Source organism: Salmo trutta, chromosome 39, assembly GCF_901001165.1.
Source record: "Salmo trutta chromosome 39, fSalTru1.1, whole genome shotgun sequence".
Classification (NCBI taxonomy): Eukaryota; Metazoa; Chordata; class Actinopteri; order Salmoniformes; family Salmonidae; genus Salmo; species Salmo trutta.
The window spans coordinates 3,113,735-3,140,845 of record NC_042995.1 but is presented as its reverse complement, the minus strand read 5'-3'; the positions used below and the strand labels follow the sequence as shown (position 1 = coordinate 3,140,845).

General features: G+C 45.1%; 1 protein-coding gene across 2 annotated transcripts; it reads left to right on the top strand.

Moving 5' to 3' along the window:
• The first annotated feature begins 392 nt into the window (after window positions 1–392).
• Window positions 393–26,092, top strand: LOC115179458 (glycerol-3-phosphate dehydrogenase, mitochondrial). Of its 2 annotated transcripts, XM_029741008.1 has the most exons (18): window positions 393–489; window positions 2,202–2,314; window positions 6,587–6,595; window positions 7,515–7,686; window positions 8,067–8,191; window positions 8,476–8,573; window positions 12,738–12,901; window positions 15,257–15,421; window positions 15,521–15,665; window positions 16,676–16,869; window positions 17,581–17,715; window positions 18,163–18,338; window positions 19,374–19,505; window positions 19,672–19,830; window positions 21,688–21,800; window positions 24,078–24,156; window positions 24,551–24,649; window positions 25,734–26,092. In XM_029741008.1, exons 2-18 carry the CDS (start codon window positions 2,213–2,215, stop codon window positions 25,857–25,859), a joined length of 2,193 nt encoding a protein of 730 aa, XP_029596868.1. In that variant the 5' UTR covers window positions 393–489; window positions 2,202–2,212; the 3' UTR covers window positions 25,860–26,092. The 2 variants fall into 2 exon arrangements, with proteins under 2 accessions (XP_029596868.1, XP_029596869.1); XM_029741009.1 differs by lacking the exon at window positions 6,587–6,595.
• Window positions 26,093–27,111: the final 1,019 nt, after the last annotated feature.

Sequence of the window (27,111 nt, the reverse complement as noted above, 5' to 3'; positions counted from 1 at the left end):
AAAAAATGTTGACATCATCATACAAGAATGATTAAAAAACATCACATAATAATACACATGAACGCATATGGGTTGGCGAAATGCCTGATGAAAACATAGCAAAAAAACAAATAACAATCTCACCTCAATTCACAACTAATTAAATGATATGCATAGTTGAATTTACAGCAGCCTACGCCAAATATAGAGGCATGTACGAAGATACTAAACAACAATCATGTAAAATCATGACTGTGGCTGGTGACACTAGTGGCACCATAGTGACCCCGCACTATTGAGGATGGGGATTCCTGAGGAAAAGTTGTGCAATTTTGCCCTTCACCTACCTCATTATTATAGCAACGCCCTCGCCAACCTGATTGGATAATTGTGTAATCCCATTGGTCTACCCATATGTCAGTCAACTAATCTTTGCTTCCTGGTTCTTCTGGCTGTCAGAGTTGTATCACCGTTCTCCCGGCGTTATCATCAATTGAACATAGAAAATCAGTAAGTGAACGATTTAGAATAAATGTTTGTGCCCTTTCTTTATTGTTATATTTATAATATGAAAAGTTGAACGACTGGCAGCGAGCCAGACAATATAATGGCGAACGTCAATGCGGCATTGTACGCATTGCTAGAACCCTCTCTCCTCTTTCTGTTCTGTTTCTGTTACGATGATGATACGGCATTCAGTTTTATTTTACACCGTTCTATAGAATAGAAACACTGTGAAATAGAGTTATAATTTCTTCCTGTTGCATTTGCATTGGATAACCAGTATCACCGAAATGGGGATGGATTGGCTTTTTAAAATTATTTTTATGTAACGTATAAGATTTGGAACAAATGCTAAGTTAGTTTGTCGTCTAAATTCACGTTGTCGTGTTTGTGTAAACACTCGGAACCTTCATATGAGTTGCTGTCACTGCTCTTGTATGTGTATTTGTTGTCATTAACTACAAGTCTCAAGCTAAGATGTTGTCTTCGAGTGATTTTCTGTATGTAATGTGGATGGTGGCGTCTGTATCTCGCATGATCATGTCTCTTCATCATGTGGCTCCCTGCGTAATTTCTTCCATTTTCTGTCATTCAGTTGAGTAAACGGCTGCTGCCATGTGGGATTTGGCCCTGGTGTGTTGTTGGAGATGTGTCACCAGGAAGTAATGCCATTCTGAAACCAATCATTTACTTGTCTCTCTGCGTGGGCTGGGCTGTAAGACCCCTCTTCATTCATTTCCCCTATACTGAATCATGCTGAGTATTAATAATAATAAAACAAATAATACAAAAATATGTTTTATTTTCACGAACACTGGATAGGTGCTGTGAAATGTGTTGTTTTACGGGTCAGCCCTAGTAGTATAGAGCGCCTTGCTTAACCTTTCGGTTACTGGCGTAACTTTAACCAGTACTGTAGCACTCTAACACATTCACTGGATCAACACGATGATGTCATGCTCATGTACTTTTTTCTTATTATCATATATTTTATTTTATGATCCATCTGATGAATGCATAATACACAGGTAATAAACACAGAACGCAGCTTTGTCTCATCCAAAAGGATTTGCCTAGTGAAACAAGAGCTGCTGGTGTGCATGCATAAACCACGATGATGTTTGCTCAGTTGCTGATTAGAATATATTGAAAAATATGTGTATTTTAAGCAGATTGTCAGAATGAGGGAGAGAAAGTGTCCGTCATGTCATGGCACCTTAGTGGGTGAACCAGATGTCGTCTTAACTCCCGAGTGGCGCAGTGGTCTAAGGCCCTGCATCTCACTACAGACCCTGGTTCGATTCCAGGCTGTGTCACAACCGGCCGTGATTGGGAGTCCCATAGGGCGGCGCACAATTGGCCCAGCGTCGTCCGGGTTAGGGTTTGGCTGGAGTAGGCCGTCATTGTATTAACTGACTTGCCTAGTTAAATAAAGGTAAAAAATAATAATGAACTGTCAGACAAGTAAGAATGTTAAAGAAAAGTCAGCTGTCATCCAGGTGTCTCACACAGACACTCCCAGGGCTCCCACACTCTCCTCCACTACTTCTGCCTGTGAATCCCATGCCCCCCTACCCCCACATTGTCCATCAGCACCTGGCCCTAGCCGATTGGCTCTTTGCCCTCCTGTCACGCCCTCTCCACATGATCACTTGTCATGTCATTGCAATATAACCCAGTGTGTCTAACTCAGTCCACTGCTGTGTGTTGTGCTGCAGGAACAGCATCAATGGCATTCCGGAAGGCCTTGAAAGGGACAGCTATCATCGGGACCGGGGCGGCCGCTGCTCTTCTGGGCCTATCACAACTGTCGGAATACAGAAAGACACAGGTAGGCCTGGGACATTTGAGACATTGAGATGATGTAGTGGGTTGCAGTTCACACAATCTGCTTGTGTTGTTATTTTGTAAACTTGTTTTTCTGATACTTGTATGGATGTTGAGTTTGTATGCTGCATTGAGGACAATAACATTTTCTAATCTCATCTTTATGTTGCCAAGGTTGTGGTAGTCTGTTTCTAAAGTCAGGACCTGTAAATTACACCTCAGAGTCCCTCTGCAGCAGGTTGTAGATGGTAATGAGAGTGGGAGAGCGTCTGCCAATGGCAGGGCAGGCTCCTGGGTGTCTACTAGGTAGAGGTCGACCGATTATGATTTTTCAACGTCGATACCGATTATTGGAGGACCAAAAAAAGCCGTGACGATTAATCGGCCAATTTTTTAAAATGTATTTATTTGTAATAATGACAATTACAACAATACTGAATTAACACTTATTTTAACTTAATATAATACATCAATAAAATCAATTTAGCCTCAAATAAATAATGAAACGTTCAATTTGGTTTAAATAATGCAAAAACAAAGTGTTGGAGAAGAAAGTAAAAGTGCAATATGTGCCATGTAAAAAAGCTAACGTTTAAGTGCCTTGCTCAGAACATGAGAACATATGAAAGCTGGTGGTTCCTTTTAACATGAGTCTTCAATATTCCCAGGTAAGAAGTTTTAGGTTGTAGTTATTATAGGAATTATAGGACTATTTCTCTCTAAACGATTTGTATTTCATATACCTTTGACTATTGGATGTTCTTATAGGCACTTTAGTATTGCCAGTGTAACAGTATAGCTTCCGTCCCTCTCCTCGCTCCTACCTGGGCTCGAACCAGGAACACATCGACAACAGCCACCCTCGAAGCAGCGTTACCCATGCAGAGCAAGGGGAACAACTACTCCAAGTCTCAGAGCGAGTGACGTTTGAAACGCTATTAGCGCGCACCCCGCTAACTAGCTAGCCATTTCACATCGGTTACACCAGCCTAATCTCGGGAGTTGATAGGCTTGAAGTCATAAACAGCACAATGCTTGAAGCATTGCAAAGAGCTGCTGGCAAACGCACGAAAGTATTGTTTGAATGAATGCTTACGAGCCTGCTGGTGCCTACCATCACTCAGTCAGACTGCTCTTTCAAATCATAGACTTAATTATAACATAATAACACACAGAAATACGAGCCTTTGGTCATTAAAATAGTAGAATCCGGAAACTATAATTTCGAAAACAAAACGTTTATTCTTTCAGTGAAATACGGAACCATTCCGTATTTTATCTAACGGGTGGCATCCCTAAGTCTAAATATTGCTGTTACATTGTACAACCTTCAATGTTATGTCATAATTATGTACAATTCTGGCAAATTAATTACGGCCTTTGTTAGGAATAAATGGACTTCACACAGTTCGCAATGAGCCAGGCGGCCCAAACTGCTGCATATACCCTGACTGCTTGCACGGAACGCAAGAGAAGTGACACAATTCCCCTAGTTCTAAGAAATTCATGTTAGCAGGCAATATTAACTAAATATGCAGGTTTAAAAATGTATACTTGTGTATTGATTTTAAAGAAAGGCATTGATGTTTCTGATTAGGTACATTGGTGCAACGACAGTGCTTTTTTCGCAAATGCGCTTGTTAAATCATCACCCGTTTGTCGAAGTAGGCTGTGATTCAATGAGAAATGAACAGGCACCGCATCGATTATATGCAACGCAGGACACGCTAGATAAACTAGTAATATCATCAACCATGTGTAGTTAACTAGTGATTATGTTAAGATTGATTGATTGTTTTTTATAAGATAAGTTTAATGCTAGCTAGCAACTTACCTTGGCTTCTTGCTGCCCTCGCGTAACAGGTAGTCAGCCTGCCGTGCAGGCTCCTCGTGGAGTGCAATGTAAGGCAGGTGGTTAGAGCATTGGACTAGTAACCGGAAGGTTGCAAAAGCGAATCCCCGAGCTGACAAGGTAAAAATCTGTTGTTCTGCCCCTGAACAAGGCAGTTAACCCCCGTTCCTAGGCCGTCATTGAAAATAAGAATGTGTTCTTAACTGACTTGCCTAGTTAAATAAAACTTTTTTTTTATTATACATTTTTTTGAAATCAGCAAATCGGTTGCCAAAAATACCGATTACCGATTGTTATAAAAACCTGAAATCGGCCCTAATTAATCCGCCATTCCGATTAATCGGTCAACCTCTACTACTAGGGAATGCTGGGAGAGCATCTGCCAATGGCAGGGCAGGCTCCTGGGAGTCTACTAGGGAATGCTGGGACAGCATCTGACAATGGCAGGGCAGGCTCCTGGGAGTCTATAGGGAACGCCCATCTGGGCAGCAGGTGGGCATTTATTGGGATGACTAATGTACTGGAGGCAGCTCTGCAGAGTGGTCACTAGCTGGCACACACCTTAACCATAACCTTAACCACACTGCTAATGCCTAACCCTAGCCACACTGCTAACCCTAATGCCTAACCTTAAATTAAGACCAAAAAGCAAAGTTTTATTTTCATGCATTTTTACGATATAGCCAATTTTGACTTTCCAGCTGGCCTTTCTAGTGGAAATGGCTCAGTTCTGCTTCCAGGACAGTATTCATGACAATAAACGTCAACCTGCATCTAGGCATGTCTTATCAAGACTGAGGAATGTGTTCCACCTTTATTCAAACTATGCTGCTCAGGTGGGACTGCTGTGTAGAGTGAAGTTGACCTGAATGTGAAGACAGTCAATGGGACTGCTGTGTAGAGTGAAGTTGACCTGAATGTGAAGACAGTCAATGGGACTGCTGTGTAGAGTGAAGTTGACCTGAATGTGAAGACAGTCAATGGGACTGCTGTGTAGAGTGAAGTTGACCTGAATGTGAAGACAGTCAATGGGACTGCTGTGTAGAGTGAAGTTGACCTGAATATGAAGACAGTCAATGGGACTGCTGTGTAGAGTGAAGTTGACCTGAATGTGAAGACAGTCAATGGGACTGCTGTGTAGAGTGAAGTTGACCTGAATATGAAGACAGTCAATGGGACTGCTGTGTAGAGTGAAGTTGACCTGAATGTTAAAACAGTCAATGGGACTGCTGTGTAGAGTGAAGTTGACCTGAATGTGAAGACAGTCAATGGGACTGCTGTGTAGAGTGAAGTTGACCTGAATGTGAAGACAGTCAATGGGACTGCTGTGTAGAGCGAAGTTGACCTGAATATGAAGACAGTCAATGGGACTGCTGTGTAGAGTGAAGTTGACCTGAATGTGGAGACAGTCAATGGGACTGCTGTGTAGAGTGAAGTTGACCTGAATGTGAAGACAGTCAATGGGACTGCTGTGTAGAGTGAAGTTGACCTGAATGTTAAGACAGTCAATGGGACTGCTGTGTAGAGTGAAGTTGACCTGAATGTGAAGACAGTCAATGGGACTGCTGTGTAGAGTGAAGTTGACCTGAATGTTAAGACAGTCAATGGGACTGCTGTGTAGAGTGAAGTTGACCTGAATGTGAAGACAGTCAATGGGACAAACCCTGATCATAAAATAGCTTACTTTCTGTCGCAACTTGCCATAAACTGCCTTATGAAGTGGTAAGATGGACTTTAGCTATGTGACGTGAGTAGTTCTTATGCCTTGTTTCATTTGCGTTAAAAAAAGAAGGGAACATGACTTCTAATGTTTGTTTAGTACAGTGAAATAATCAAATCTATTTTGGTGACAAAAAAACGCTGAGGAGCAATGGGAGTCCTGATTTTTATTTCATTATTTTTCATTTATTCAAATCTGATGAAGCTCATGTGGATCATATAACATAGTGTCTGAAACTCCAGGGAGCTGACAAAATACACCTCCATGATGTTTCCATGGCGACGCATCACTTGATATTATTAATAGGGCAACTGTTGTGTCAAAAAGCATTAGACTGTTCCCAGATCAGTTTGTGCTGAACATGTTTGACATGAAAATGACTATATTGACAGAACAAACTGATCTGAGACCAGGTGACCACTGCATCACTGTAGACCAGGGATTGAAATAGCCAAGGAGTCGTGTGGGTAACGTTAGAAAGAGAGAAACAGGTGCATCTCCTGACCTTTGAACCTAGTCAGCGCCACAGATATAAATACGTCTTACAGTATATCTTCTATTTCAATGGTCTGTTATTACTAGTGACATACCAGGTCACTTGTCTAAAGCATCTGACCCTTTGTGTGACCCTTTGTCCTAATGTGAACTTTTATTTCTGTATCCTGGTATAATATCTTGTCCCCCTCACCTTCCTCCCAAACAAGAATAAATGGGTAAGCAAAAGTGAAACGCCTCCGAAAAAATGATAATAATCTGCAATCAGGCATGAGGACGACGGTGGCCGTCACTAACTAACCCTGCTAATTGGATAAATATGTCTGTTGGGTCTCCTCTGTGACAAGGGCACAATCTCTTTCTCTCTTTCAGCTTGAACGTTTTTCTGTTTTCTGGCGGTGGGCGATTGGACATTTGCATGACATCCACTGTCTCACTGACTCCATGTACTCAACGTGATTGCAGGGCAGACTGCCACTTAATTGTCTGTGGGTGTTTTAAATATGCACGTCCATGGAAATAGAAACTAATGATTTGATCTTGTTTGCTGTTACGGCCCTAAATTACAGATGCCCGTGTTTCATTCACAGATTTGCAAGTCAAATGGACCAAGTGGCGTCGCAGCAGCTCGATGTAATCATTTCGAGAATAAAATGCTAAATAGAAAAATTAATACATTTTTCATTACGACAGCCATCCTTGACTTGCTTGTCCCCATGATCCTTGAGTTCAGAACAGACTTGAATTGCTTGTCCCCATGATCCTTGAGTTCAGAACAGACTTGATTTGACTTTGTTCTTTTTTCCCTGAGTTCTTTTGTGTTTTTGCAAATCAGACACCAGGAATCATTGTTATTATATAAGTACTGCAAGCAGGGGTCTTTCTGTATGAATATGATTGTGGGTACAACCCTTACCGATATGGGTACCTGATGTTGTTGTGACCATCGATATATATGGTCGTGACAATGTAGACACAGCTATCCCAGAGGAGATTATCCAGGCTGTAAAACATTGCTTTATGCTTTCACTAATCTCTGAACCCAGAGCCAAATCTTGATTATTTTCACAGTCTGTCACAAAAGACTATGCCTTCACAGAAACAGATGTAACTATGTCTGTACTGCATGTTGTCCAGGCACGGCTGGCGTACGTAGCGGCGGAGGGGGAGTTAAAGCAGCCGTTTAAAGATGAGCTCCCAACCAGACAGGCTCAGCTCTCCACCCTGCAAGACACTGAGGAGTTTGACGTCCTGGTCGTAGGGGGAGGGGCCACGGGCTCCGGATGTGCCTTAGACGCTGTCACACGCAGTGAGTCCCCATGAACTGCACCATTTTGGAAAACCTTTTTGGTTGGGGTCAATTACATTTCAGTTCAGTCAATGTGCAGGAGAGTCAAGGCTATTCTTCTCTCAATATTATGAGGCCCTCAATGCAATATGCATGCCTTGCCATTTTCCCTTCATGCATATTACACGACAGGAGAAGCACATGGAAGTCATAACCTACCAAATGCCTCCTGAATAACTCTGACTCTGAGGGTGCATCCGAAATGACACCCTATTCCCTATATAGTGCACTACTTTTGACCAGAACCCTATGAGCCCTGGTTTAAAGTAGTGTGCCATATAGGGTGATATTTCAGACTGTCTAAATCCTGGTCTTGTCTTGATTTGTCTCTGCTCTACTAGACCTCAAGACTGCCCTGGTGGAGAGGAATGATTTCTCATCGGGGACCAGCAGCCGGAGCACCAAGCTCATCCACGGGGGAGTACGATACCTCCAAAAGGCCATCATGAAGTTAGATTACGAACAGGTAAACGGCTCGTTTTTCCGATGCTGCCTGACATTTGGTTCCCTCTGTGATCACATTGCTTTGTTTTCCCCCGTTGTGGACATTTTATAGTTGAAAAGAGTGAGAGGTTAGAAGATTCAGAGGGTTGTAGGGCGCTAAGTGTTTCCCATAATCCTTCCTTGGTCTGCTATTGTGTGAATGCTACAGGCATACTCCTACTCTTCTACCAACAAGTACTGTGTTATGTGTTAGATGTTATCCACCTATTTTACTGACCTCTGAACCCCTCTTTCCCCTGTTCTCAGTACATGATGGTGAAAGAGGCTCTCCACGAGCGCTCCAACCTGCTAGACATCGCCCCTCATCTGTCTGCCCCACTACCCATCATGCTCCCTGTTTACAAGTAAGACACGAGTCCACACAGTTAGTAGAATGAGCGTTATAACCTGTCAACTGAAAATGTTCTGAGTGTGTGGTGGTTGTTTAAAACATGTATACATGTAGCGGCTCTACTACGCACCACAGGAGAACCAAGAAATGAAGAGCGACACCACGGCTGTCGTTTAGGCTTTTATGTTGATCTGCAATAGTATTGTGAAAAGACAGGACAGGAACACATCAGTCTCCAATGCACCACCTGACAAGTTGTTCTACACAGGAGCATGAAGAAAGGTAAAACGCATATCTTTCTACAAAGGAGTAATCTGCAACCCATACCTTTCTCTCTCAGTGTTTTCTCGGACTGAGGAGAGCGGGAGCTATGGGTAGTACCAGGGTGTTAGTAGGTGACGTAAGCACCCAGATAAAATAAAATACATTTAATGAAACAAAACCCGAAGATGTTAACATCATTCAGCTACTGTAGCTGCCTACCTAACATCAACAGGCAGCACCAGTAGCGCAACAATTAAAATTAGAAACCAAAAGTAAAGTTCCTGGTGATCATAGCGATCTGACTCCCCCCTTCTGTCTGAACTTGGAATATTCCTGTTCGCGGGCTTTGACCACTGACCCTCAACCTGATTGTTCTGTTCTGCGTTGTGTACTATTCTAATAATTTGAAGTTTGCTGGAATAACCATTTTAACTCTACTACATACACATTTTAAAATGTTCAATCGTATACAAGCCAGATGGCCGTTCTGTATAACAGACGGCTAGTTATACCAGGTGTATTTACATGTTACCTCTAGTGGTTACTTCTAATGGTTACCCTCGAATGGTCCCCTCGAATGGTCACCTCGAATGGTCCCCTCGAATGGTCACCTCGAATGGTCCCCTCGAATGGTCCCCTCGAATGGTCCCCTCGAATGGTCCCCTCGAATGGTCACCTCGAATGGTCCCCTCGAATGGTCCCCTCGAAGGGTCACTGACTGTAAGTCACTCTGGATAAGAGCATCTGCTAAATGACCAACATAAATGTAATGGCTGACTGTACACTGTCTACTGGGCTGGTATAAAGATGTTGTACTGTACTGTCTGTTTATAGATGGTGGCAGCTGCCGTCCTAAATCAAATCAAACTTTATTTGTCACATGCCCTGAATACAACAAGTGTAGACCTTACTGTGTAATGCTTACTTACAAGCCCTTACTTACAAGCTTACTTACAAACCAACAGTGCAGTTCAAGAAGAGTTTAAAAAAATATTTACCAAATAAACTAAAGTTAAAAAAATAATAAAAAGTAACACAATAAATTAACAATAACGAGGCTATATACAGGGGGTACCGATACCGAGTCAGTGTGCGCGGGTACAGAGGTAATTTGTACATGTAGGTAGGGGTGAAGTGACTATGCATAGATAATAAACAGCGAGTAGCAGCAGTGTACAAAACAAATGGGGGGTCAATGTAATAGTCCGGTGGCCATTCGATTAATTGTCCAGCAGCTTTATGGCTTGGGGGTAGAAGCTGTTAAGGAGCCTTCTGGTCCTAGACTTGGCGCTCTAGTACCGCTTGCCGTGCGGTAGCAGAGAAAACAGTATATGACTTGGGTGACTGGAGTCTCTGACTGTTTTATGGGCTTTCCTCTGACACCACCTATTATATAGGTCCTGGATTGCAGGAAGTTTGGCCCCAGTGATGTACCGGGCCGTACGCACCACCCTCTGCAGCGCCTTACGATTAGATGTGGAGCAGCTGCCACACCAGGCGGTGATGCAACCGGTCAGGATGCTCTCGATGGTGCAGCTGTAGAACGTTTTGAGGATCTGGTGACCCATGCCAAATCTCCTGGGGGGGGAAAAGGTTTTGTCGTGCCCTCATGGACCATGATAGATCGTTGGTGATGTGGACACCAAGGAACTTGAAACTCTCGACCCGCTCCACTACAGCCCCGTTGATGTTAATGGGGGCCTGTTCGGCCCGCCTTTTCCTGTAGTCAGGAAGTCCAGTTGCAGAGGGAGGTGTTTAGCCAAGGGTCCTTAACTTAGTGATGAGCTTCGTGGGCACTATGGTGTTGAACGCTGAGCTGTAGTCAATGAACAGCATTCTCACATATGTGTTCCTTTTGTCCAGGTGGGAAAGGGCAGTGTGGAGTGCGATTGAGATTGCGTCATCTGTGGATCTGTTGGGGTGGTATGCAAATTGGAGTGGGTCTAGGGTATCCGGGAGGATGCTGTTGATGTGAACCATGACCAACCTTTCAAAGCACTTCATGGCTACCGATGTGAGTGCTACGGGGCGGTAATTATTTAGGCAGGTTACCTTCACTTCCTTTGGCACAGGGACTATGGTGGTCTGCTTGAAACATGTAGGTATTACAGACTCAGTCAGGGAGAGGTTGAAAATGTCAGTGAAGACACATGCCAGTTGGTCTGCACATGCTTTGAGTACAAGTCCTGGTAATCCATCTGGCCCTGCGGCTTTGTGAATGTTGACCTGTTTAAAGGTCTTCCTCACATTGGCTATCAAGAGCGTTATCACACAATCATCCATATCAGCTGGTGCGCTCGTGCATGCTTCAGTGTTGCTTGCCTCGAAGCGAGCATAAAAGGCATTTAGCTCATCTGGTAGGCTTGCGTCACTGGGCAGCTTGTGTCTGGGTTTCCCTTTGTAGTCAGTAATAGTTTTCAAGCCCTGCCACATTCGACGAGCGTCAGAGCCGGTGTAGTAGGATTCAATCTTAATCCAGTATTGACGCTTTGCTTGTTTGATGGTTCGTCTGAGGGCATAGCGGGATTTCTTATAGGCATCCGGATTAGTGTCCCGATCCTTGAAAGCGGCAGCTCTAGCCTTTAGCTCGATGCGGATGTTGCCTGTAATCCATGGCTTCTGGTTGGGATATGTACGTACTGTCACTGTGGGGACGTCGTCGTCGATGCACTTATTGATGAAGCTGATGAAGCTGATGACTGAGGTGGTACACTCCTCATTGCCATTGGATGAATCCTGGAACATATTCCAGTCTGTGCTAGCAAAACAGTCCTGTAGCGTAGCATCTGCATCATCTGACCACGTCCGTATTGAGCGAGTCACTGGTACTTCCTTCTTTAGTTTTTGCTTGTAAGCAGGAATCAGGAGGATAGAATTATGGTCAGATTTGCCAACTGGAGGGTGGGGGAGAGCTTTGTATGTATCTCTGTGTGTGGAGTAAAGGTGGTCTAGAGTTTTTTTACCCCCCTCTGGTTGCACATGTGTCATGCTGGTAAAAATTGGGTAAAACTGATTTAAGTTTGCCTGCATTAAAGTCCCCGGCCACTAGGAGCGCCGCTTCTGGGTGAGCATTTTCTTGTTTGCTTATGGCCTTATACAGTTGGTTGAGTGCGGTCTTAGTGCCAGCATCGATCTGTGGTGGTAAATAGACGGCTACGAATAATATAGATGAGAACTCTCTTGATAGATAGTGTGGTCTACAGCTTATCATAAGGTACTCTACCTCAGGCGAGCAATACCTCTAGACTTCTTTAATATTAGACATTGCGCACCAGCTGTTATTGACAAAAAGACAAACACCCCACCCCTCGTCTTACCAGACGTAGCTTCTCTGTTCTGCCAGTGCATTGAAAATCCCTCCAGCTCTATATTATCCGTGTCGTCGTTCAGCTACGACTCGGTGAAACATAAGATATTACAGTTCTTAATGTCCCATTGATAGGATAATTGTAATCGTAGGTCATCAATTTTATTTTCCAATTATTATTGCATATTAGCAAGTAGAATTGATGGCAGTGGGAGTTTACTCGCTCGCCTACGGATTCTCAAAAGGCAGCCCGATCTGCGCCATCTTTTCCTGTCTTTTCTTCATGCAAATGACAAGGATCTGGGCCTGTTCCCAGGAGAGCAGTAAATCTTTCTCGTCAGACTCGTTAAAGGAAAAAACTTCTTCCAGTTCATAGTGAGTAATCCCAGTTCTGATGTCCAGAAGATATTTTCGGTCATAAGAGACGGTAGCAGCAACATTATGTACAAAATAAGTGAAATAATAAGGTACAAACAACGCAAAAAAACCGAACAAAATAGCGCAATTGGTTACGGGCATGTAAAACGTCAGCCATCTTCTTCGGCGCCATCTTAGATGAACTACTGGACTGGTATAAAGATGTTGTACTGTACTATCTGTTTATAGATGGTGGCAGCTGCCGTACTACTGGGCTGGTATAAAGATGTACGACCTGGTAGCTGGAGGCCAGTGTCTGAAGAGCAGTTATGTCCTCAGTAAGAACAAGGCTCTGGAACTCTTCCCCATGCTGAAGAAAGACAAGCTGGTGGGAGCCATCGTCTACTATGATGGTGAGTATTTCTCATTATTATATTCATTACAAGGGCTTTTTAGTCCAGGAGTAGGTTTAATCTGGGTCCGGGGAACTGGTCCAAAATGTATTACACTCACTGTAAATCTCTCTGGATAACAGTGTCTGCTAAATGACTAAAATGTATAAGTGTTGCTGGACATACCAACACTTCAGTCAGTAATGCTCCGATAGGATGTGACTCAGTTGGTAGAGCATGGAGTGTGCAATGCCAGGGTTGTGGGTTCGATTCCCACGGGGGGCCAGTACAAAAAAAAAAAATGCATGAAATGAAATGTATACATTCACTACTGTAAGTCGCTCTGGATAAGAGCGTCTGCTAAATGACTAAAATGTAAAAAATGTAAATAACCTTCTCATTTATCAAGATGCTTCTCTTCTGTTTGCTAAGTGGGCTATGTCTAGGGCCGGTTTGCCATACATTAAGAATTCATATTAACCTACACTGTTATTAAACAAAACTCATGTTCATAAAAATACTGCCTTTTTCACAACAGTAACAAAATTATTTTTCCTTAGTGTGGGTGTGATTGAATGTGACCCAAGTCAACAACAAGACAAGACACAAGGCAGCCGGTGGCCATCAGATCTCACATGTCCATTGATGCCTGAACCAATGCATCCTCGAGCAGCTTGTGCTCTCTATGTGCCTTGGGCCAAGGCTGTGTAGTGTGTGCGTGACCTGGATTGGCACGGAGACGACCAATCAGATGTTCCGACTCTATCTGGGTGTACTCTGTGCAGAGAATGTCCCATTAGTTGACTGGAGGCCTCTCTTTTTCAAACCAACAACAGCCAACTCTGTGTCTGAAGGCTTTCTGAATCAGTCAGTCTACATTTAGATTCTACTAGGTCTCTCCTAGAGTGGAAAGACAACCTCTTCTCTGAGGGGATAATATACCAGGCCAGATACCTGAGCAAAAGTTCATCACATTTACTCACTTGACTTTCTAAGGAAGAGTGAGGCGTGTTGAGATTTGTTTTTAGCATTTTGTTTATTTTAATGCGTTTTGTTTATTGCTCATTTGAAATGTGCATAACATATTTGTAGCTTAATTCTTCCAGGCAGAATGTATGTGTATGTATTGTCTCTGGGAGTGCTGACTGTCCTACAGCAAACAGAGAGAATATTCGGAGGGGTTTTGTGTTGGGTTGAAGCAGCATTGTTGGGTTGGTTTGTACCCCTCCCCCCAGGAGGCTAAGGGGGTCTTTTCTCTCCAATTATTCCGTCTGGAACAATCACGGCCGTGACATTTCAAAAGCTGACCTTCTCTGCTACCGCGTCTCAGAGAAGAGGAGAGCAGTACCGTGGTCTGACTGCCAGACTGCTCTGTCTCCTCCTGTTCTTCACCCTGCCGGGTGGGATCTTAGACATCACCAGTGTTACTCATTTCCCAGGAGACCAGCGTGGTCACACACACACACACACACACACACAGACAGGAGTCCTCATTCTTACTAATTCATTCTGCACAAGTGTGTAATACATTTTTTTCAGCAAGCAACCATGAACTGGTTTGTTAGACGTATCATATTTTGAGATAACAACAGGGTCTCCAGTCATACCTTCTGCTGCCTAATGTGAGGCGTCAGCCCAGCCAAGCACTCCCCAGCCCCACTCCAGGCCATGTCAGCCCACCCCAGCCCTGCCCACCCCAGCCCTGCCCACCCCAGCCCTGCCCACCCCAGCCCAGCCCTGGCTGTCTGTCCCATCCCACAAGCTCTCTCAGTCTAGTGATTTGAGTAGCACCAGGAGGCATGGCTTAGGACCGGGCCTTGAGGGCAGCAAGAACCAAATGCCCCTGCAAGGGATTCCCACACGTTAGATACACCACAGCCACACTGCACTTCAAGGCTCCGTTCCAAATTCTTAAAGATGCAATATTTAACTTTTTGGGCAACCTGACCAAAGGCACATAGAAATGTGAGTTATAGATCTGTCATTTTCATTGAAAGAAAGTCTAAGAAGCGGTAGATCTGTTTTGTGTGTGCTATTTCTATGCTTTTATTCTTAAGGTTAGTTTTTGCGTCTTTCTACTTTCAGTTTTGTACACCAGCTTCAAGCAGCTGAAAATAAATACAAATAATTTAATGGAAAATATATTTCACAGCTGTTTAGATGGTACAATGATTCTCTACACTATAATTGCATGTTTTGGTATATAAACTGGAATTAGGCTAACTTTTAAAATGTTTCACTACCAGGAAATGGCGGAACAATTCTGCATAGAGCACCTTTAAAGAAATCTTCCTTCTTTGTTTCTATTTCTCTTCGACCCCCTCCTATCATCTCTCACCCCCCCCCCCCCCCCCCCCCCCCCCCCCCCGGCTACAGGACAGCATAACGATGCTCGTATGAACCTGGCGATCGCCCTGACAGCAGCCAGACATGGTGCTGCCATCGCTAACTACACAGAGGTGGTCCACCTGCTGAAGAAAACAGACGCAGGGACGGGCAAGGAGAAGGTCTGTGGGGCGCGCTGCAGGGACGTTATCACAGGTACACACACTTGTATGCGTGCACACACACACACACACACACACACAAAGATACAGTATGACAGTGGTTTTTGACTGAAACTGTTATGATCTCTCACAGGAAATGAATTTGACGTCAGAGCCAAATGTGTCATTAACGCCACGGGACCGTTCACTGACTCTCTGAGGAAGATGGACGACGGGAAAAACACTAACATCTGCCAGCCCAGTGCTGGGGTTCACATAGTTATCCCTGGTTATTACAGGTACAGTACAGGGACAGCACCACACTGTCACACCTTCACACCAGGGACAGCACCACACTGTCACACCTTCACACCAGGGACAGCACCACACTGTCACACCTTCACACCAGGGACAGCCCCACACTGTCACACCTTCACACCAGGGACAGCCCCACACTGTCACACCTTCACACCAGGGACAGCACCACACTGTCACACCTTCACACCAGGGACAGCACCACACTGTCACACCTTCACACCAGGGACAGCCCCACACCGTCACACCTTCACACCAGGGACAGCCCCACACTGTCACACCTTCACACCAGGGACAGCCCCACACTGTCACACCTTCACACCAGGGACAGCACCACACTGTCACACCTTCACACCAGGGACAGCACCACACTGTCACACCTTCACACCAGGGACAGCACCACACTGTCACACCTTCACACCAGGGACAGCCCCACACTGTCACACCTTCATACCAGGGACAGCACCACACTGTCACACCTTCATACCAGGGACAGCTCCACACTGTCACACCTTCACACCAGGGACAGCACCACACTGTCACACCAGGGACAGCACCACACCTTCACACCAGGGACAGCACCACACTGTCACACCTTCATACCAGGGACAGCCCCACACTGTCACACCTTCACACCAGGGACAGCCCCACACTGTCACACCTTCACACCAGGGACAGCACCACACTGTCACACCTTCACACCAGGGACAGCACCACACTGTCACACCTTCACACCAGGGACAGCACCACACTGTCACACCTTCACACCAGGGACAGCACCACACTGTCACTACTTCACACCAGGGACAGCACCACACTGTCACTACTTCACACCAGGTAAATTTAGGTCATGAATTTAAATTCAACTCATGAATAGAAAATTGTAATTTATTTTTAATGAGGGAATTTCAATTCAGCAGCGCTGACCAAGCAGGTCTTCCTAAATGTAGTTGTCATTTCCATAGCCCCTCCTCCCTCTGCCCTGTTCTTGTAGTCCTGACAACATGGGTCTCCTGGACCCGGCAACCAGCGATGGCCGTGTCATCTTCTTCCTGCCCTGGGAGAAGATGACCATAGCTGGGACGACGGACACGCCCACTGACATCACCGCCCACCCCATCCCCAGGGAGGAAGACATCAACTTCATCCTGAACGAAGTCCGCAACTACCTCAGCCCTGATGTAGAGGGTATGTAACCCCCAAACTACCTCAGCCCTGATGTAGAGGGTACGTAACCCCCAAACTACCTCAGCCCTGATGTAGAGGGTACGTAACCCCCAAACTACCTCAGCCCTGATGTAGAGGGTACGTAACCCCCAAACTACCTCAGCCCTGATGTAGAGGGTACGTAACCCCCAAACTACCTCAGCCCTGATGTAGAGGGTACGTAACCCCCAAACTACCTCAGCCCTGATGTAGAGGGTACGTAACCCCCAAACTACCTCTGCCGTAGAGGGTATGTAACCCCCAAACTACCTCAGCCCTGATGTAGAGGGTACGTAACCCCCAAACTACCTCAGCCCTGATGTAGAGGGTACGTAACCCCCAAACTACCTCTGCCGTAGAGGGTACGTAACCCCCAAACTACCTCTGCCGTAGAGGGTATGTAACGTTGACTTTGGAACAGCACAGTAGCTTAGTAATTGTTTTAAGTGCTGGAGACACTACAGGCTTGATTTTCTGATTGTTTAGCTTGATATGGGTTTGTCATTAGATGTAACACCTGTCCGATGCCTCTGTGCCTCAGGTAATGATCTGTCATCACATGCAGATGAGATTCCCTGTGTTCTCTGACTGGTTCTAGGATCTCTGATAAGATGTGGTCATCTGATTTAATAGAACCTTGTGTGTAATACTGACTCTGTCCTCACCCTGTGGTCCTCACCCTGTGGTCCTCAGTGAGGAGAGGAGACGTCCTGGCAGCGTGGAGTGGTATCCGTCCTCTGGTCACTGACCCCAACTCTAAAGACACCCAGTCCATCTGCAGGAACCACATAGTCAACGTCAGCGACAGCGGCCTGGTCACCATTGCAGGTCAGTACCTACTCTAAAACAAGTGGTATCCTGATGAAGTGCTATATAGCTGTAGTAGTTTCTAGGTCGTTCGTAGCCGTCAATGGCTCTTAGCCTATAGACATTTTCCTGCTCAAATTGGATAGGTCATGTCCTGTATTCTGTCTGGCCCTGTATCTAATAATAATGATTATCTGGTGGGTGTTTGTATTTGTGTGTATTATACACATATGTGAATTGGAAATGTGTTTTTTTGCATATCCCAACTCCTCCTGAGTCACCCTCAGCAATAAGGGTTAAGTGCCCTGCTCAAGAGCACGTCGACAGATGTTTCACCTTGTCGGCTCAGGGGTTTGAACTAGCGACCTTTCGGTTACTGGCCCAACGCACTAACCGCTAAGCTACCTGCCCCCCTATCGTATCTGGTGTGTATGTGTGAGTAACATGTGGATGATCCCATCACCCCAGGTGGGAAGTGGACAACGTACCGTTCCATGGCAGAGGAGACCCTGGACGCCGCGGTTGCAGCCCACAGGCTGGGGGGCGGGCCCAGTAAGACAGTGGGCCTGGTGCTGGAGGGGGGCCAAGACTGGAGCCCCACCTTGTACATCCGACTGGTGCAGGACTACGGCCTGGAGAATGAGGTGGGGACAGACCCTTTCCATAGACATTCCGTCTTTAGCCGCCATTTTGGATTTATAATTCTCCCTTAGGCATTGTTAGTTGCACTATGGTTACACAGGCACTGTATATCATATATCAGAACGTTACAAGACAGCAGTACACAGGGAGATTGATCCAAGGCTCTAGACCAGGGCTAATCAACTCTTACCCTACGAGGTCCGGAGCCTGCTGGTTTTCTGTTCTACCTGATAATTAATTGCACACACCTGGTGTCCCAGGTCTAAATCAGTCCCTGATTAGAGGGGAACAATGCAGTAGAACTGGCTTTGCGGTCCAGAGTTGAGTTTGAGAGCGCTAGTCCAGACCAGTGTACTTCCCTTTCAAGGTTTTAGAAGTAATCTGTACCAGGTAGGAAAGCGCTCCGCTTCCTATCTATGTTAACTTCTCATTAGAGAAAGCCTTCCACACCATTAGGGTGTTTTCTAGAATATTCCAAAAGGTCAGTGCTCATATTTTGACAGCATTTGACCTTTTGGTGAGAGAGCTAAGCCAACCATCTGAATAGAAATAACCCCTTGTTTGGTCCAAACGCAAGATAAATCATAGACATAACTGTATCTACCCATCACCCACCTCAGCATATCCAAAACATTGGAGCTGTCTGCTGAAAGATCGTATCGATCCATAAGGAGTTGCCTTTGGACAGCTGCCTGCTGCGTTTCACAATACTCTCTCAATACTGTCTTTGGCAAAACGCTGTGAGTCATATTCAAACTCATGGAAAACAGGAAGGAAAACGCCTCACACTGCTCATGTCCCCAGGTGATTTATTTCTAACAACGTTTCTGCCCTTAGGTCTTCATGGGGCATAATCAAACAAAACCATTAACTGAGCTTCAATCAGGAAGTGTCACCCTAACCTTGTTTCGTTGATTATATGGCACCCACACAATGCTCTCTCACAACACAAGAGCAATGTAATTTTGTCTTGGTAAAACCTTAAACAAGGATTTCTGTTTTGATTGAATAGTGGCCTGTTTCCCATCATTCCACAGGTTGCCCAGCACCTGGCGGCGACGTACGGGGGGAAAGCATTCGACGTGGCCAAGATGGCGCGGGTCACTGGGAAGAGGTGGCCCATCGTAGGGAATAGACTGGTCTCTGAATTCCCTTACATTGAGAGTGAGGTACAGTATGTGTTCTGTTGAGACTACTACAGGATACTGCATCAGATCTGTAAAAGACTGCATGTTTATGTTCTCCTGATGCACACACACACACACACACACATCATGACCATAGACTATTACGTTCTATTATCTAACCAATTGAAACACCCCCACCACCTTCCAGGTGAGGTATGCCGTTAAGGAATATGCCTGTACGGCCATCGACGTGATCGCCAGGCGCACACGGCTGGGTTTCCTCAACGTGCAGGCTGCTGATGAGGCTCTGCCACGCATCGTAGACATCATGGGCAAGATGCTGGACTGGAGCGACAAAAAGAGGACGGTACGTCACAAACTGTTGTTCCTGTCTACTAGACTGTAGTTCTAATGACTGTCAGGCAGTGTTACAGAAACTATTTTAGAACACCTTGTAAATAACATATACAAACAACAAAATACTTTTTACGTTTAAAAATAACAACTTGCCTTAATATCCATTTTTAACTGAAAGATGAATTATTGCCTCTGTATTTCCTGTCCAGTAAAGACTTAGGACCTGTTTTAATCTAACCATTGTTTTATTGATTCAGTGACTCCAGTACATTCTCACTCACAGGACTAATAATAATGTTTGATTGAATAGGACCAACCCTAAATCCATGTGCTGCTAGTCAGTTTGTAGGAGGGCTGGAACTGTTGTTAGGTCAGAGTATAATAGTAGGATCTACGCCCTTCCTGGATTTCCCTCTCCAGGGGGTGTGTGTGTGAGTGTGTGAGTGTGTGTGTGTGTGTGTGTGTGTGTGCGCATGCATGCATGCGTGTGTGTGTGTGTGTGTGTGTGTGTGTGTGTGTGTGTGTGTGTGTGTGTGTGTGTGTGTGTGTGTGTGCGTGTGTGTGTGTGCGTGTGTGTGAACCTTCCCCCAGTTCTGCTATTCCTCTTGTCCTGCTCTTTACAGGTTTATTACAAGATGAATGAGTTCCTTTTAATGAAGTTGTTGTTACATTTAGCTATGATCCCTTTTCATTAATTATTACTTAAATTAGTTAGGATTAAAGTTATGAATAATGTACACTATATATATATATATATATACACTATATATATACACACAAAAGTATGTGGACACCCCTTCAAATTAGTGGATTCGGCTATTTCAGCCACACCCGTTGCTGACAGGTGTATTCAATTTAGCACACAGCCATGCAATCTCCATAGACAAACATTGGCAGTTGAATGGCCTTACTGAAGAGCTCAGTGACTTTCAACATGGCACCGTCATAGGCTGCCACCTTTTTAACAAGTCAGTTCGTCAAATTTCTGCCCTGCTAGAGCTGCTGTGGTCAACTGTAAGTGCTGTTATTGTGAAGAGGAAACATCTAGGAGCAACAACGGGTCAGCTGCGAAGTGGTAGACCACAGAAGCTCACAGAACAGGACTGGTGCGTAAAAATAGTCTGTCCTCGGTTGCAACACTCTCTACCAAGTTCCAAACTGCCTCTGGAAGCAACGTCAGCACAAGAACTGTTTGTCGGGAGCTTCATGAAATGGGTTTCCATGGCCGAGCAGCCACACACACCCTGCGCAATGCCAAGCGTCGACTGGAGTGGTGTAAAGCTCACCGCCATTGGACTCTGGAGCAGTGGAAACGCATTCTCTGGAGTGATGAATCACGCTTCACCATCTGGCAGTCCGACGGACGAATCTGGGTTTGGCGGATGCCAGGAGAATGCTACATGCCCCAATGCATAGTACCAACTGTAACATTTGGTGGAGGAGGAATAATGGTCTGGGGATGTTTTCCATGGTTCGGGCTAGGCCCCTTAGTTCCAGTGAAGGGAAATCTTAACGTTCCAGCATACAATGACATTCTAGACGATTCTGTGCTTCCAACTTTCTGGCAACAGTTTGGGGAAGGGCATTTCCTGTTCAGCATGACAATGCCCCTGTGCACAAAGCAAGGCCCATACAGAAATGGTTTGTTGAGATCGGTGTGGAAGAACTTGACTGGCCTGCACAGAGCCCTGACCTCAACTCCATCGAACACCTTAAGGATGAATTGGAACGCCGACTGTGAGCCAGGCCTAATCGCCTAACATCAGTACCGACCACCATGATTTTGGAATGAGATGTTCGACGAGTAGGTGTCCACATACTATTGGTCACGTAGTGTAACTTATCTTCACTACCATGGTTTGTTTAGGAGGAGCTGGAAGCTGCTAAGAAGTTCCTGTACCTTGAGATGGGCTACAGGTCCCGCTCTGAGCAGCTGACCGGGACCACAGAGATCACACTGGACACACAGGAAGTGGCAAAGTACTCTACTTCCTGTCTACTTTACTCTCTACTTCCTGTCTACTTTACTCTCTACTTCCTGTCTACTTTACTCTCTACTTCCTGTCTACTTTAATCTCTAAGGCAGGGGTGTAAAACTCTATCAGCACAGGGCCATATTGAAAAAACACAATGAATTCGCGGGCCATACATAGCCAGTTATGTGTTTTTTTTTACAAAAAATGTGTGCATACAACTGATCCAAACTAGTCATTGTTTTATTAGAAAAAATATGACCCTTTACAATGCCCACTGATGTACATAGGATGCTGTATATAGCATTTTTAACATATTAAAACAAGAGCTCAGTAATATTTGTCCAGCCTTTGCTGCTATGCTTGCGAATGTGCATAATATGCTGCGTCCCTAATCAAAACATTTTTAATAACAACAATTACATAAATGTAGCTAGGTTGTTGTAACATTTAAACTTAAAAACATGTTACATTTTTTTGCACGGCATGGATCACTGGTGCGGTTGAATGCAGCATTGCTGTATGGTGCACTCAAAATGTCTTGTAGATGAGTAGTCAGCCTAGGCTCAATCCAAAGATTAAGACAGAGACTATTTAATTGTATAAAATACAAATCTTTAATGCATACGAGCAGCTGCAAGGTAGATCTGTCTCTGATCGCAGTCAGGGAAGAACTTAAAGAATAAATGTTTAGATGATTCTTATATAGTGGGATGTGATCATACAATCATAATGTTTACCCAACAGTTATTTATACATGCAACAGTTCCAGAACACAATGGCCTTGTGTTAGGGTGCAGACATACCAGGAGTCTACTGTATGAAAGGCATAACATCACAGTCCAACACAGAACATATCCCTTGAGAAGTTACAACAGCTCACCCCAAATTGTGCCACCACGCTGTAATAGGTCTACATGTTCCTCCTTTGCATGTAGTTTTGTCGCAGGTTTAGTTTTTTGGTCATTCATTGTCAAGCTTAAAAGAAACGAAGCCAGACTGCAAAATGTTTGTAGCCTAGCTAGGACTGTGTTATGTGTCTGTACACCTCTGCTGCGCTGTAAACGGCACGAAAGCGATGCAATTTATGTTAAATTTACAGATGTCATCGCATCAGGCTGTGATTTCATAAAGTAGATGACTCAACTGTTTATTCATTTATACTCGCTTGTGTGTCCTATTGTCCTTTAGTAGTAATGTTCAGTATACCCACTTCTGAATCCTTTAGTAGTAACGTTCAGTAAACCCACTTCTGAATCCTTTAGTAGTAACGTTCAGTAAACCACTAATGAATCCTTTAGTAGTAACGTTCAGTAAACCCACTTCTGAATCCTTTAGTAGTAACGTTCACTAAACCCACTTCTGAATCCTTTAGTAGTAACGTTCAGTAAACCCACTTCTGAATCCTTTAGTAGTAACGTTCAGTAAACCACTAATGAATCCTTTAGTAGTAACGTTCAGTAAACCCACTTCTGAATCCTTTAGTAGTAACGTTCACTAAACCCACTTCTGAATCCTTTAGTAGTAACGTTCAGTAAACCACTTCTGAATCCTTTAGTAGTAACGTTCAGTAAACCACTAATGAATCCTTTAGTAGTAACGTTCAGTAAACCCACTTCTGAATCCTTTAGTAGTAACGTTCAGTAAACCCACTTCTGAATCCTTTAGTAGTAACGTTCAGTAAACCACTAATGAATCCTTTAGTAGTAACGTTCAGTAAACCACTTCTGAATCCTTTATGTTATAACTTTTTGACAATCAAGAGGACATGTTCTGTAGGCTACAGCAATGACTCGTTGGAACCCAAACTTGGCATGGACATTTAGCCTACAACACGTTTAAACTTTCGGTCCGGTAGAAGATTTGGTCAGTGCCATTAGTGATGACATGTTACAGCGCACTGGCTGGCTCGTGTGTGGGTCCGGAACAAGCGGTGTGTGGCAATGCACTGCTGTTTGGCGTGTAGCACGTTCACAGTGCTTGCTGTGACTTATAGTGCAGCGCATTGCAGCTGTACGGAGGCGGAACAAAATGATTTGACAACACAAATCATTGCGCAGGCCGGATAGAAATGTGTCACAGGCCGGATTCAGCCCGCAGGCCTTGTTTGACACGTGTTCTAAGGAAGAAACTGACTGGATTGAGTTTGAACCCTTGGTATATCAGGGGTCCATCTCAATCCAGTCAGTTGCTCCCTCCCATCTGAACTTCTTAAGTCACTCCCCTTGAGATGTTGCCACGATATGAGATGCAGATTGCGTTAATAGCTCTGTTTGATTGACAGGTACACAAACCGGTTCCACAAGTTTGACAAAGACAGTAAAGGCTTCATCACCACAGTGGACGTTCAGAGGGTCTTACAGGTGAGAAACTTTCACAACTCTCTTTGGAATCTTTTTCCATGAGTGCTGACTGGGCTCATGTAAACTGTGTGCAAAGGCCATTGAGCTGTGGCGTCATTTCCTGATATTTTGTCTCCCTGGTCTCTCTCCCCCCTCCCAGAACATAATTTCCTGATATTTTGCCTTGCTGGTCTCTCTCCCCCCTCCCAGAACATAATTTCCTGATATTTTGCCTTGCTGGTCTCTCCCCCCCTTCCCAGAACATAATTTCCTGATAATTTGCCTTGCTGGTCTCCCCCCCCCCCCCCCCCTCCCAGAACATAATTTCCTGATATTTTGCCTTGCTGGTCTCTCTCCCCCCTCCCAGAACATAATTTCCTGATATTTTGCCTTGCTGGTCTCTCCCCCCTCCCAGAACATCAGTGTCCAGATTGATGAGAATGCTCTCCATGAAATCCTCAACGAAGTGGACCTCAACAAGAATGGACAGGTGGAGCTGAACGAGTTTTTACAGGTAGGTGGTTTGTGTGTGTGTGTCTTCACATATGGTCTCTCCTCCCCTGTCCTCCCTGCACTGATAAGAGGACTCATTAATTCTCAGGCCCATGGTCAATATCTGCCCCCTCTCCCATCTCTGCTCTCTTTTTCTCGCTCTCTCTCTCTCTCTCTTTACCATGAGAAGCTGAACAAACAGACCAGGCTGGAGAACATGATAATAGACTCCTCAGGGAGAAGGATCAATTACCCCTCAGACACACACACACACACACACACACACACACACACACACACACACACACACACACACACACACACACACACACAGACACACAGACACACAGACAGACACACACTAACACTCGGCTACAGAACAGGTAGATGCTCACATTAGTTTTACATGATTCCAACATTGTAATTAATGGAGAATAGGGGATTTTCATGTTCTGTTCGCTGGGTGTTTTTTCTCTTCTGCGAGTGGCAAGGCATGACAGACCCTCCTATGAAGGGAGCTGTAGGTGTGAAAGCCTAACTGGGAGTATGTTCTCTCCTGACCAGATCCAGATCATTACAGTCTGAAACGTATGACAATGACTCCAGGTAATGAGGGTGAGAGAGAGCTACAGTACTTCCAGGTCGTTAGTAGTCATCATGTGATCAATTAGGAAGTATAATGCTGAGGACCATAGAATACCTTTTATTACAAGAACTGTTGACAGGAGAGTAAGAAACCCAGAATGGTTTGGGGTACTGTAAAACCAGTGTACTACTACCACCAGTGTCAGTAGTATTAGTGCTCTGTCCAGACACAGTCTGACTACCCCTGGAGCTTAGATCAGAACACGCTCCAGCATTATAATGCATCTCTATCCCTGTCTCTCTCACACACACACACACACACACACACACACACACACACACACACACACACACACACACACACACACACACACACACACACACACACACACACACATACACACACACACACATACATACATACAGCGTATCTCGTTGCGTTAGTTTGATACCTTGCATTACATCCACAACTCTGCCACAGTTTCCTCATCCTCTATATTCCCTCTGTTCCCTGCTCCCAGCTGATGAGTGCTGTGAAGAAGGGCCAGGTGTCTGACAGCAGGTTGGCCATCCTGATGAAGACCGCTGAGGAGAGCCTGGACCTGAGGGGACCTGTGACTGTGGACCGCAGTGGAGGAGGGGTGTGAGGGGAACCCGTCCACACCACCACACCGTACCACCACACCGTACCACCACACCGCACCACCACACCGCACCACCACACCGTACCACCACACCGCACCACTACACCGCACCACCACACCGCACCACCACACATTACCACCACACATTACCACCACACATTACCACCACACCGCACCACCACACATTACCACCACACATTACCGCATCACCGCACGGCACCACCACACCACACCGCACCACCGCACATTACCACCACACCGCACCACCACACCGCACCACCACACCGCACATTACCACCACACCGTACCACCACACCGTACCACCACACATTACCACCACACATTACCACCACACATTACCGCACCACCGCACCACCACACCACACCGCACCACCGCACATTACCACCACACATTACCACCACACATTACCACCACACCGTACCACCACACCGTACCACCACACATTACCACCGCACATTACCACCACACATTACCACCACACATTACCACCACACCGCACCACCGCACATTACCACCACACCGCACCACCACACCACACCGCACCACCACACCGCACCACCACACTGCACCGTAACGCCACACTAACCAGAGCTGTGGTGCCAAAAATGACAATGATGAAAGGGATGATATTGTAAACAACAAGAGTACAAACTAGATTTTTATCTTAATTTAATCTAGGTGACTATGTGTCAACCCTGAGTGTTTTATTGTGAAGTTGAGGCTAGATAGGGGCGGCAGGTAGCCTAGTGGTTAAGAGCGTAGGGCCAGTACCCGGAAGGTCAGTGTGTCCTTGAACAAGGCACTTAAACCTAATTGCTCCTGTAAGTCACTCTGGATAAGAGAGTCTGCTAAATAACTCAAATGTAAAATGTAGTTTGATGTTAGACATTTTTTATAATAATTCTTTGTATTGATATTTTCATGGAGGGAGACAGGAACTATCTGGCCAGTTTTCCATCACACTGGATTCTCACTACTACAAAGTCAATGGGTTTGACAGTCAGTGCCTCTGACATAAAGCTGTAACTCACAGTTCATACTGTCTATAATCTTATCAATGCTTCGCCTTATATGGCTCTGTAATATAGTTTGTTATATTATTCAGTATTGTTTTTGTTATCGGTGTCTTATGGATGTCCACATTTCACTGGAACTGTACTTTGGATGTGGTTCTTATGCCCTTTCTCCAATACCAGAACCAGTTCTGCCTGGTTCCGCCTGATTCCGCCTCGT

Bases quoted from the DNA above. Each gene is read 5' to 3' on its own strand.
- LOC115179458 (XM_029741008.1), top strand. From the start codon at position 2,213: ATGGCATTCCGGAAGGCCTTGAAAGGGACAGCTATCATCGGGACCGGG. The intron at 8,574-12,737 runs GTAAGACACGAG...ATCTGTTTATAG, and splicing joins ATCATGCTCCCTGTTTACAA to ATGGTGGCAGCTGCCGTACT. The intron at 15,666-16,675 runs GTACAGTACAGG...CTGTTCTTGTAG, and splicing joins GTTATCCCTGGTTATTACAG to TCCTGACAACATGGGTCTCC.